The sequence below is a fragment of the Rhyacophila brunnea genome, unplaced genomic scaffold, assembly GCF_057557595.1.
Source record: "Rhyacophila brunnea isolate RB1 unplaced genomic scaffold, BYU_Rbru_1.0 scaffold_2, whole genome shotgun sequence".
Taxonomy (NCBI): Eukaryota; Metazoa; Arthropoda; class Insecta; order Trichoptera; family Rhyacophilidae; genus Rhyacophila; species Rhyacophila brunnea.
In genome coordinates, this window is record NW_028232859.1 from 21470357 (window position 1) to 21483886 (window position 13530).

General features: G+C 30.7%; 1 protein-coding gene across 1 annotated transcript in view; it reads left to right on the top strand.

The window, feature by feature from the left end:
* LOC147072044 (uncharacterized) overlaps window positions 1-13530 on the top strand; it is a 298376-nt gene that overhangs the window by 232938 nt on the left and 51908 nt on the right. The window contains exon 3 of the mRNA XM_085946570.1: window positions 10844-11030. Coding sequence (XP_085802696.1) covers window positions 10844-11030 — 187 coding nt within the window. The remainder of the gene's footprint in view (window positions 1-10843; window positions 11031-13530) is intronic.

The window sequence follows — 13530 nt, forward strand, 5'->3', positions numbered from 1 at the left end:
ATAAATTCGTAAAAAGCTTTTTAATTCAGAATAACAACTTCTTAAAAGTCATAATTTCTTTTAAAAACAAACGTGGTCTGTTTAATGGGCACATTAAATAATTTAATCGCAGAGTCGAATTTGGGAGTTTATAAAATATTTACATAATTACAGGGATTTATATAAAATATTTAAGCATTCTTAGCACGTAACCTTAGCTTTGTTCTAGAAATTATAGTCTCGTTCACTAGTTCATTAATATCACTTCCAGAACCAGGATTAAATTAGACAATCTATCAATTTATAATCTTTCGTTGAAAGGGTGCAAGTATTCCGATAGTGTAATAGTGTTTTTTTTTAATACTAAATATCAAAATATTGATTCGCCTCTGGTCAGATTAATTGTTTTATTTTGAAAAAATGAAAATATTAATTTCCGGTAATTAACGAACTCTAAACAAACTAACGAAAACCGGATTACTGATGTTCAAGATTTTTTATTTCCGATCAGGTGCTAATAATTAATTTATTATTACTTATTTAACGTGACATGCATAATTATTATCCACTATTAGAGAATGGACTTGTATTAATATGAGACATGATATCAATATTACTAATTTTACAACGAAAAAAAGAAATTTATTTTTGTTCTTGAATCTACATTAATTAATATATACTAAACTACATACTAGTGAGGAGTCAAAACATATAGCCATTTTAAATGTAATTGCATGTAAACTGAAATGAAAATCATTTGATTCGAAATTGTATAATTTTATCACACATCAAATAATAGGTATAGTCGCGGTCACAAATAATTAGGTAGTGATACCAGTCCAGTAACCATTGATTACTTATTTCGCCATCTGGGCCATATGTCCGTAACTACATTGATATTTAAGTAGGTAAGCGGAATATGTCAATGTGGCATGCAACAGGTATTGGCAAATAATATTGTTATCAAAAGTATAAACAATGCTAGTTTAGTCGTAATAATATAAGAATACTTCATTATGACCGTGTCTAATAAAGAATTCGACTAAGATTCCCAACATTTCATGGATTTTCAAAATATATTTTTCAATCTCTTTTATATAACACAGAAATAAACTTCATGCAGTTATAAAAATATACCTACGGCTTACGGATAATTTACTGCTGAGGAAAAACTACTTCATAATATATGTTAATTATATTGCATAGCGACGGGATTATTGAGTTGTTATTATCTTGGTTACTATAGGCCAGTGTTTCCCAAAGTGTGGCGGGCGTACCCCCTGGGGTACGGGAAGAGTTTGATGGGGGTACGCGCTGCACCGGCATTTGGCTACGCCTGGTGCAACAATAATTAATACGACACCAATACAACATTCATGCTAGAAGGTTTATCGCAAGCGGAAGAAGAGCAATTGTTGGAATTAGCTTCAGATGGATTCTTGAACAATAAATATAAGGAGTATACTTTAACATCATTCTGGTTGCATTAATTCAACATGTGTATCCAGTTGTAACACAGAAAGTCCTGAAATACATCTTGCCTTTTCCAACTTTACATCTAGTCTGTATTATTAACTGTGGCAATTTGGTTTCATAGTCAGTTATCTCCACATTCCGCCATTTTAATATATTTTTGAAAACCAGTCAGTCGCGCATGTTTAGGACTACACATATAATATGTTCTTCTTGCAATCACATTAGGAAATAATATTTATAGTCGATAAAAATAAAAAATAAATATAAAATATAACCAACTTTGTGATCAACCCCCGGTTTAATACAATTTTACTAACAAACAGAGGTGAATTTTATAGTTTTTGAATATACTTACGACGGAAAAGTATGTACAGAACAAGAATCAATAAAAATACAAAAAAAATGGAGATACTTAATCGACTTTGAAACGAATATCATTAACGGTTAACGTCATTTCTGGTCAATGTAGAAATATTGCTTTATATTTTATAATGTCGTAGTGATTATTATTTTTCTTCGATAATCGTTATGCTTAAGTGTCTACATAGTAGTTTTTCGTCAATTTATCTGCACGAATTTATATATAGGTACAGCAGAATTTTAAATCGATTAATTATTTCGGAAAACCATTTTAAACAAAAAAAAAATATACAAAAGGGTAGTTTTTTTCTATTATAATTTATATTACAATACCATGCAGGTTTGTTATTATTAAATACCTACTTATATTGTGTATTATATATGTGTTTCATAATATTATATTAGTCAGTAGGTATACACTAATTTATATTGTTATGGGTTTAGCTTGCAAATTTATTAACGAGTCAGTTAAAACATACTTTATCTTCTTTCTGAATGCATCTTTTTACGATTTTCCGCGTTCTTAACATAAATTCTCCTATCAATACCATTATGTAATACAACAGGCCATTAAAAACAGTAATAAATTACTATGCAAACAACTGTTTAGAGTATTTTTTACGTTATTTATGTGGCGTCTGGCAATACTTAACCCATTAGCGAATATCCTAATAATTTTCTCCTTTATGCGAGAAATGTCATTAAGGACGCTTACACACTCATTTTAATTATAATAATTTGTTTCTTGTCACCAGAAACATTAAGAGTATATTGTGTTATTATTTCCAGTATGAAGTAATAGTGTTATGACAAACAGATATATCTCAATCAAGTAAAGATAAGAAAAGCTATTTTAAGAAAATCACGAATGGCGTATTTATAAGCGATACATTTTTTTTACTCATTTTAGTTAGCTATTTTAGTAATTTACTACTTAACTAACAAAACTAGAATTCATATTATATCAGATACAAGAATAATTTATTTCACAACGGCATAATTATTTACTATGAGATAGTCACATAGCTTTTATGTACCTATACGTTTGACACCTAGTGACTTAATTCATTCCGTGTCCGGAATTTACACATATGCAGTTAGCTGTATTGACAGTTCACCTAGAGCCGTTGTATCGGCAATATATGACCATAATAGTTTTGAGATGGTACTGTTCGGTTATCAGGATTACAGCGGAAAACACATTTTGAAAATAGCCGATAAACTGGATTATTTGTTAGGTTAACCTAACCAAACCTAACCTAACCTAACCTAAACTAACCCAAACTAACAAATAATCCTGTATATCGGGTATTTTCAAAATGCGTTTTCCGCTGTATTCCTGATAACCGAACAGTACCGAATGTTTTTATTGAATCCAATTAAATTCGAACAACCGTCTGAAATGCTTCATGAAAAATGCGTCATTTTTCATCTCAATCATAAATATCTCCTTTCTGTACGATAGCTCACGGTGAACTGTGAATATACAATTTACATGTAACCCTTTCATTTAAGTACTGTTAAAGAAAATAATGAAAACCACTTAGAGACCATGAAATTTCCACACAATTTTTCTCATGTCAGTCAGCGCTGATTTAGATAGACCATTCGTAATTGTTCCCAATTTCAATGTCTTGTTTTTTTTTAATGAATTATCGTTATTTTTCAGGTTATATTATATTAAAAATTATATTAAAAATATATATGGTAACCCTACCTAACGGCTGTCTCCAGACACATGCACTATTTTGTATGGTATACTCGAGTAATAGTACTTAATAGTATTAATTTAAATACATAGGTTTATACAAACGGATATTTTCAACTAAACCAATTTTAGAAACGGTATTCTATCATAGCTATTTACCATTCGTGCGGCATACCTGTCATCTTATAAAGTAGGTATGCTTCTTTTTAAACGAGATAATAAGTACTTAGAAGGTAGCTGTGTGTATGAAAAACAATGGCGGATTATAAATCACCTTTTTGTTGCACAACCACTTTCTTAAATCATTTTCATTTAACATACTCAGATTGTTAACAGGACGATACAAACCAATAAAGCACAGTGGCAGCCCACTATTATAATCTCGGTCGAGAAGCACTTATTATATTATATTATTAAATAGATTTACTATAAATGTTTGTTTACTATTATTTCCGGTTACGTCCAAGGTCCAAGTAAGCTTCTATGATTCATCATGCTAAAGCTAAACCATTCAAAAATCGAAATGTCATACGTAAACTCTACGTCTCGTTAGTGGGCAGTATTCTTGAATATGGGTCAATTATCTGGAGTCCTTACTATTTATTATTACTATTATTTTCTGACTACCTTTCTTCAAGACATGCTCTCTGATAATTACCTTAGGAATCGAGGGCATCCGTTGTTTGTTCTTCCAATGTGCAGAACTAACCTGCCATTAGTAATGCCAATTGGGAGGGCAATAACCATGTTTAATGAAATCGCTTCGGATATTGATGTTTAATAGGTTTTTAAGATAGGGTCTATCAAAGTTCACTCCGTGTGCTTCCATCTACTTTTATTTATTTTTTTATTTTTTTTCTTATTTTATTACTTATTGTATTATTAACTCACATTTCTCTGTATATTTATTTTAAAAAGTGTTAACACTTATTTTATGTCATGTCTTGAAAGCTTTAAATATATAATTTGTTACGTTCATTATATTATGTAAAATAAATAAATTTGAATTCGAATTTTGCTCGCTTTTCACTCCCTACCTCGTATGTCACTTCTGCTCTTAATAAATTTTTGTCTGTTGTCTGCGAGAGATGGTTTTCAATCATGACGTCTTAAAAATAATTGCCTACGTGGATCATAACTTTTCAGTCACTACAAAACGCCACGGTGGCCGCGCGGCATAAGCGTTGGATTATCATGCCGTGGGTCCCATGTTCGAATCCTGGGTCTGGCAAATACACATATTGTTTTTCAATATGTGTGTAGTCAGGGTATGGACCTAATAGGTTGAGCAAGTGGCTGACATCCATTTCTCGTAAAAACAAAATCTGTTAATACAAACCTCTACTCTGTGGAGGCCCATATTATGATCCTATTAGGATCGGACATGGTTGAAGAAGACAAAACATCAATACCAACAAAAGGTGCGAGAATAATCAATGCGCTCCCCAGAGACATATACATTTTCAAAGTTGTGCTGTGTATTTTGTTTTTGAAAATTAATTTTATCGTTAAGACATTTGTTTATGTTTTTTTCTTCTTCTCTTTTCTGATGTTAATATTTTCTATTTAGCTATTAGGTATTTGTTTATATTCAACTTGTTTAATTGTGATCATTTTTTTGTAAATTTAAATGTGATTTTGTAAACGTCCTAAATTCTGATTCGTTGTGTACACAATGTTTTTTTTTATATAAATAAATAATAGAAAATGAAATAATAAAATATCAGATCCATGTAGTTCCGCTCGAGCACGTCACTGAGTTACCACTCCTCCGTTCTCTCAACATATGACTTGTGATATATTATCAGCCGGCGATCTTCGCGCATTCGCGGAACTCCCATGAGGTGATAAATCAATTACTCAAATCCACAGTGACAATGTGGAGTCTATCGCAGACGGGATCGGCGTAATGTGCCATTGTGAGGATCTCGAAGATACGGAGATAAATTTCCATCTGGTGCGCCGAGGTGGTCGCACTCTCACCAGTCTGTTATTTTTGCGAGCTTCCGGGAAGTGACATTATGACAGCTGTGATGTCCTATGTGTGAATACTGTTAACCATACAGAAGAGAATTGCTGACGGATCAAGCAATGTCAGAATGTCAAATTAATTTTTCCACGAGACGGAGCGATAATTTTGGGGATTACATGAACCGAAACGGCGCTCCGGTGCGTTCCGGTTCATTTCGAGCTCTGGTTAACATGTACTTTTTCAATGTGTGTTTACAGAGCAAGAACCTAATGGTTATATGAATGTAACATTATTCTTAAACCAGCTTACCTGAGTCGTTTTCAAATTAATCGTGAAGAAAACTTCTTCATATCACCTGATTCGTGTCGCATCACTCACGGCCTACCGTCTTGTCCGTCACTTTAAATCTGTATAAGTTATTAAATTAAATAATGTTGGGTATCGTGGATGCTTCAGTATTCTGCAATTCTATCAGGTGATAATTAATATACCTCCCATGTTTACTTTAAATTGGTTTCAAAAGATGGGATTATATTTACATGTCAAGAAGAGGATCTAAGTAACAGGCCATCCATGGACTGAAACCGTATGAACGAACCGTGTGCTTATACTAAGCTTATCTTTTCTGGTCATGGAAATATATTTCCACAAAGTATATTATAAGCATCTAATCGTATCCGTTCATACCATACACTTACACTTACAAATTTAGTGAAAATATGTTTTCATTATCAAAAATCATAAGTTTAGTATGGCAATACGGATCTAAGCCGTATACGGTTTCAGTCCATGGATGGCCTCTTAGCCAATACTTATGTTAACATTAATTAATCTCAACGAAGTTGGATGCGAGAGACAATACGTTATATTACAAGTTGGATATGCCTGCACTACAGCTTTTCTATAGCTTAACAACAGTTTTCAACAACAACCTGCGCGGAAGCACACTTACTTTCGTGCGCATAGAGCAGGTGTGTAAACGCTGCGTTTGCCTCCATCTTGATCGGTGTATTACAAAAAACCCTTACAAACTCAAGCACGACAACTTTTTGTTTTTAATGTCACCGAATATTTAAAAATGTTGAAAAAACAGTACAATTTGAAATATAAAATGTTAAATCGGCAAACGAAGCAACTGACGTACCTATTAGCACCATTCAGAGGGCAAAGAATCGATAGATATGACGTAAAATAAAAAAAATGATCGGTTATTTCTTAATTGCACTCTAAAAAAATGAAAAATTGCTGTGAGCACGATATAAAAGTCGAAGATTCTTATAAGACAAGTGATTTGGGAATAGACACACATATTGAAAAATTGATATAAAACATTGGTGCGGAGTCAGATGACAGCGATGATTATTATTTTCAGAATAGAACAGTGAATCAGATGAGATGTAATAGTAGTGAGCGATTTATATTGTAAGTAATTTAATAATTCATATTAAAAGTAATTTTAACGATTTGCAACGTGTAATATGGGCTACCGTTTTCGTAACTGACCGTAAACGTGCGAACTTTCAAACTTCAAAATCATCATGCTTATGTTGTCTTGTTTTAATATATTTTTGCTATCTCTCAAATATTATTTGAATTATTCTCCAACATTTATTCACAACATTTTTTTCGTTACTTAGTTTACTGACCATTATTTAGTAGTTTCTTCTCTAAGCAAGATGATTATTATAACCTCGCCGTTGTTATTAATGCGCATTTTAATCAAAGACGCATAATAAAGCTCAATCACTCATACACATAACACAAAGCTCAAAGTTACACAATACCAATAGATGCTAATGACACAACGCACGCAAAACAAATACAAATCTCCAAAACAATCCAAAGAAACATGAAACGCTCTGATATTGAATTCGATTAATATCAACAGCAATATTTCATCTAATCACTACAACTTTCTATTGGCTATATATTTATTTTGTTTCCACTTGATGGATATCGTAAAAATACTCTTTTGTTGTTCTCTTATTGTTCTTAAATACACACAGATTCTTTAGACTTCGATAAAATATTAAAGCCTCGATAGTAGCGGAACCTATTAATGGTGACGCCATATCATAATAGTAAAATCTTACTTTATCTTTTCTGTCATTCTTTGTTATAGGCTTATATTGTACAATAAATTATCTGGTAATTGGGTTATTGACGTATCCATAATCTATTTCCTCGTTTCTTGACGTGTGGCAAATTATAATGTTTTACCCATATATATGTATAATATATATTGTTATATCACGGTTTAACCAGGCTGCTATAATTATTATCCAACATTATTAATTAACGATTTAATCTTATTAAAATACTTTATTGGATTTAATTAATTAACAATATTGTAAAATCAGGTATTTAACATAACTTATCGGTATGACGTCTGAAACAAGAGTCTTCTTTACATTCACTAGATGCTTAATATTTAGGTTGGATATTGAATAGGGATTTATTTTACTTTCAATCTTCCCGCGGACAGGGGTCAAGGGGAGTATATATAGGTCCTCTAAACAGCAGATGTTCCACAAAAACATCATAAACTATTGATTTTATGATGTGAACAATTGCAATTCATGTTACTACGCCCTCTACAATATTGTGAGAATATAAAGCTAGTTCTTAAAATTACACAATAAATCTAATATTAGTACTTAATCTAAAAGGTACTTATGTATGTATATCAAAACATCCCTTGCCATAATAACAATATAACATAATACTGTGGGAATTGGCTTAGTCATAAATCTACTTATTGATTCACGGCTTATATCTAATTATATTTTATAATAATATATAGTGACTATATTGTGCTTATTGAAAGCGACAGACATTGAGTAGATAGTAGACACTGTGATAATTGATAATCATATGAAATGTCTGGAAATGACGATGACGATAGTTATAGTACATAATATGGTAATTGATAATCCATTTATTAGAGAATCTATGTAGGTATCTGTTATTGTCCTATATCATGTACATAAACTAACTCCGCAATATACAAAAAGCTGGCGATACCGGAAAACGACTCCTTTGAGGTGACACAAAATAAATGAAAGTGAAGAGACGTGGAATCATTTTAAAATTATTATATTTCAACATTGGTATAGTTTTTAACAAATAGCTAGGTACCAATGTTTCCATATTTGATTATTCCGTAGAATAATGATTTAGAATTGGATACGTATACTTAGTATAGTAGACAAGAGACCGGCAGATTATAATGATTATTAAATATTAGAAAATTATATTTCAAATCAATAGTTATACAAGTGGCTTGTTGGGATAATAACCCCAATCTAGGGGTGCGGCGTTGCTCGCTGGCTTAGGATTATTTTTTTGTAAGAGATTTTATTTTTGCATTCATCTTAGATTTTCGTATGATTTCATATAAGTAGGTACAATATGAAATTATATAATATATAATAATAATATTTACAATTAAAAGCAGTTAGGTACTTGTTATAGATAATAACTCCACGGAGGTTTTTATAAAAACCGTGATATTATTACATATTCTAGTATGCTAATAAAATGGTACTAGTAATATAATATTTCATTTTATTTATTGTTAATCTGTTCTCGGTGACACCATTAAAAAAATTTGATTTAATTCAATTTACAATAATTTAACCGGGATCGATTCGCTTGCTTAGTTTATTATAATATTATGATAACAATTAGACATTAAACAATTCCAATATATTATTAAATTTATCAGTTTTAAATGTATCCTTAAATATAAGCAACCGGTTCTAAATTAATTACCTACGTTTTTGTTGATTACTTATTATCAATTTTTATTTAATTTTAAAATGCATTATAAATTTGCTTTATACCACACAATAGACTCATAGTTCAATAGAACTACTGAATATTCAAAGTAAGTAATATTTATATTATTGTTTATAATGTTTATGATGCCATGATATACTATTTTCAATAGTCAGATTTGCAGGTGCGCAGTAATCCCAACGCCCAAAAAGAAAGTTACCAAGTATTATGTTCTGCTAATATTCAGCGTCGATTCATTTCGGATCAGTTTGATTGATCACAGGAGAAAAGGCTTTGATTAATAGATTTTCTTTGTGTTTTATTGTAATGTCGCAATAAATTATCGTTTGCGACGTCTGTATCCTTGATTTTTTTTATTATTATTAATTCATGCGTTGGTAGCTGATATATTGAATACACAGAGTTCAAGACGAGGCATAATATATTATTATGATTATTACGAGCTTTGATAATGTTTCTAAAATATAAATTCATTCTTTATTAAGCAGACTATTTTGTTCACATTGTATTCTTATCATGGTATTTTCTACTTTTCTTATTAGACTTTACAATGGCATGTAGGTATTTAATTTATTATTATATTATATTAGCTTGAAATGAAAAATAGGTAGGCACCTAATGATTTTTTTTAATTCGGAGAGCTTGCGAAAAAAGTACGAATGAGAACATCTTGATAATTGAATAAAGATACGTTTAAAAAGATTTACATATTTAAAGAATATTTTTTAAATATTATCTTGATTACTGATTAGATATTGCATCTAGTATTCATTGAAGTAGGTACCAATACCAAGCGATAGCTTTAGAGAGGACATTTTGTATGATCAAAGAACGAAAGAATATAAATTTAACATTAGAATCTTTACTACTGAGTATCACCGCCTACTATGCACTATATCTTTTGTTTTTGTCAAAATGTTTAAAATTTGCAAGCTAAAATTACAATTACAGCAAAGTATTTATGTATTGATATACTATTTATTGTTATATGTGCTTTATTGGCCTGTCCATTACTTTTGGACAATGTGAAAATGTGCAGAAATATATTTAGATAACTCGATGAAAATATTATTTAACCATATTTTTGGATTCCATTCCAATTTTTATTGCAAAAATAACAATATCCACTGCAAAGTACAGGGTACTGAAGTATTCGTCATGAATGGGGATCCCTCTCTATTCACCCAGTCCAGGCGAGTAATTAATTTGGGTGAGATCGTGTCGCCTTGCCGAACATCTTTGGCAATATAAAACCTGTATGATGGTGTATGAAGACGTATACCTGATGTTGAACAACATAATTATTTAAAAATATGTATGCTACAATCAAAATCGTGAATTACCTACATATCAATTTCAATATTCAATTACCGCTTTGATTTATTATAAACGGACCCGCAAGCATACATCTTTATCTTTCACTTGATAGTCGAGTTGAAAAAATAATCGAAAATTGGGGAAATACTACAAACATAACCTCTGCTATACTCTATAACCTAATGTTTATTCTGTCAATAAATTTACATGTTCTGTTTTTAATATTCCAGGGTACCCATCCAGATTCACTGTACCGCGTGGCGCAATTCGGAGGAGTGCTGGGCGGTGATGGCTCCAAAGGTGTGTGGAGTCGCCGAGGGATGAGGGTTAGAAACTCATGTCGTCTGATTCGTTGGCCTCTCGCCCTTGGTGCACTCTGCATTGCTCTGGCACTATTGGTGTATTTCCTCATGCCAAGTAAGTAACTCTTCATAATTTTTGTGAACAACCTTTCTTTGAATTGTACTCATTATGAGTTATTTTTTTAATAAGCATGGAATTTATAATTACTGTTATATGGTAAACTATGTTAAATGCTTCCTCTATTATTACAAACATATGATATTGAATATACATAATCTAAAAGTAGTCTACATAATATGATATCCTAACTCTTGATAGAACACATTGCATTTTTGCAAGTTATTTCAAATTTAATGTGTTTCGAAAAAGTAACTTTACCATTATATTCAATAAATAATATTAGGTAATCTTAAATCCTATGTATTATTAATTTGAATAGGAAATACTTATATTCATTTAATTGCATTTAGTAAGCTGATAGTATGATTTTAGTCATTATGCAATGAAAACAATTTGTTTTTTTTTTCATTATGTACATACTTGAACTTATATAAATGGTACTGTTCTGTTACCAGGAATACAGCGGAAAACACATTTTGAAAATAGCTGATAACCTGGATTATTTGTTAGGTTAACCTAGCCTAACCCAACCTAACCTAACCCAAACTAACAAATAATCCAGTATATCGGGTATTTTCAAAATGTGTTTTCCGCTGTATTCCTGATAACCGAACAGTACCATATAAATATAAGTATTCATTATAAAATAAATTAAAACACTAAATTTGATACACACTGTTTAAAAGAGATGTTGATTAGTTGATGTTTGTCAATCTAAATAATGAAGGCTGATTTTTTTAATATTAAGTATATTATTTTGAATTGGTTAGGTACCTACTTACTAAATGTCTCCAACTTCAGTATTGGCAACAAAAAAGATAGGTATAATTTTAGTACCTATAGATAATTTTATTTACATGCCAGCCAGTAGATTAGCACCACCTTACAGTAAAGTTATAATATTTTTTAAATAATTAATGATACATTCCAATATGATACAGAGTGTGCCGGCATTTATCTCTTTTTTTCGTGGTAAACGATGAGTCGTAAACTCGTAACACAACATCTATCTATAAAAATTTAAATGATACCTACAATAATAATAATTAGTGTGCATTGAATGTTAGTCCCAGTGTACCATGAGTAGCCTTCGATTCGCAGTACCTACTTTATTATACTTACGAAGTAACTTTTGGAAGTAGGTAGGTTATTGGGATCACAGTGCATAGAACATAGATCCTTGTTAGCAGCGCTCGAAATGGAATATTTTACGAACCGGAGCGCTCGATAATTTTCCGAAAATATTAAAACGTATTCGATGTTGCTGTTATATACCTACCATGCATTTCGGAGACTTGATAATAGTATCTAATATAATATCACTACGACTGATGAATAGGTGAACACCGATTTCAACGTTAAATAATATCACATAATTAAATAAATAGATGGTGTTAGTTACTTTTTAAAATTTAACTATATCCAAAATCTTTAAACTAAGTCGAAAAAACCATTCGAGATAAAATTTCAATTTTATTTTTAAAAAATATCTTAAATTAAATATGATTAAACAGCGTAGAAAAAATGTTTCAATTTTTAAGGCCAATAATTAAAAGCCTTTAACTTTAGTGTAATTTTTCGATATGTTACAATATTTTTTTGTATACGTCACGATTACGGATTCCAATTCCGGGATCCCGAGCTATTTTCGATAACTATGAATCCCGGGATTGATAAACATAATCCCGAAACTTTCGGTATTGATTTTTTTATCAATTTTTATGGAAAATAAAATAAAAACGAAAATATACTTTTAATAACAAATAACTGCATTAGAAATAAACTGAGTTTGAATGATGTTTGATTTATACCCATGTGTAGGTTGCAGATTCATTTTAATTTTTCACATAAATTAATAAAAATGAGAAAGATTGGAAAAAACAAATTCTCGCACTATTAACAAAGTAATTCCAATATGATCTCATACGTTTTACGGCAGTTTCATATTTGGCTGACTAATTAGATTTATGAAGCGGAAAGGCCATAAGTACACCATGATTAGCTTTACTATTTTAAATCTCGCTAACCCAATAATTAAGTCTTTACTATCAAAAACAGCAATCTCATATTAAATTTACATTATTATTTATATTAAAATATTATTTAATCCATTAAACTTATGTATTTTCAAGATTGAACGTAAACAATATTAACAATAAATGTCTTAAATAGTATAAAATATACTAGATTTATTTTTGACCGATTTTATCAAAGTTATTTGTAAATATAAAAAAATTATATTAACAATGGAAAAAATGCCAATCCCGGGACCAGTCCCGGGATCCCGGAATTGTCAAATTGTAATCCCGAAATCCCGAGATCAGAATTTTGGCTAGGGATTGAATTCCATAGTCACGATATTTAATATAAAAACATGACATATTTACGTACAAATTATTACAGCCTTTGTATGAACGACCATTAGTGGTAAATATACAATGCGGTGCATATGTAGGTGGGTATAGTTCACTACGTATGCATGATACCGATACGC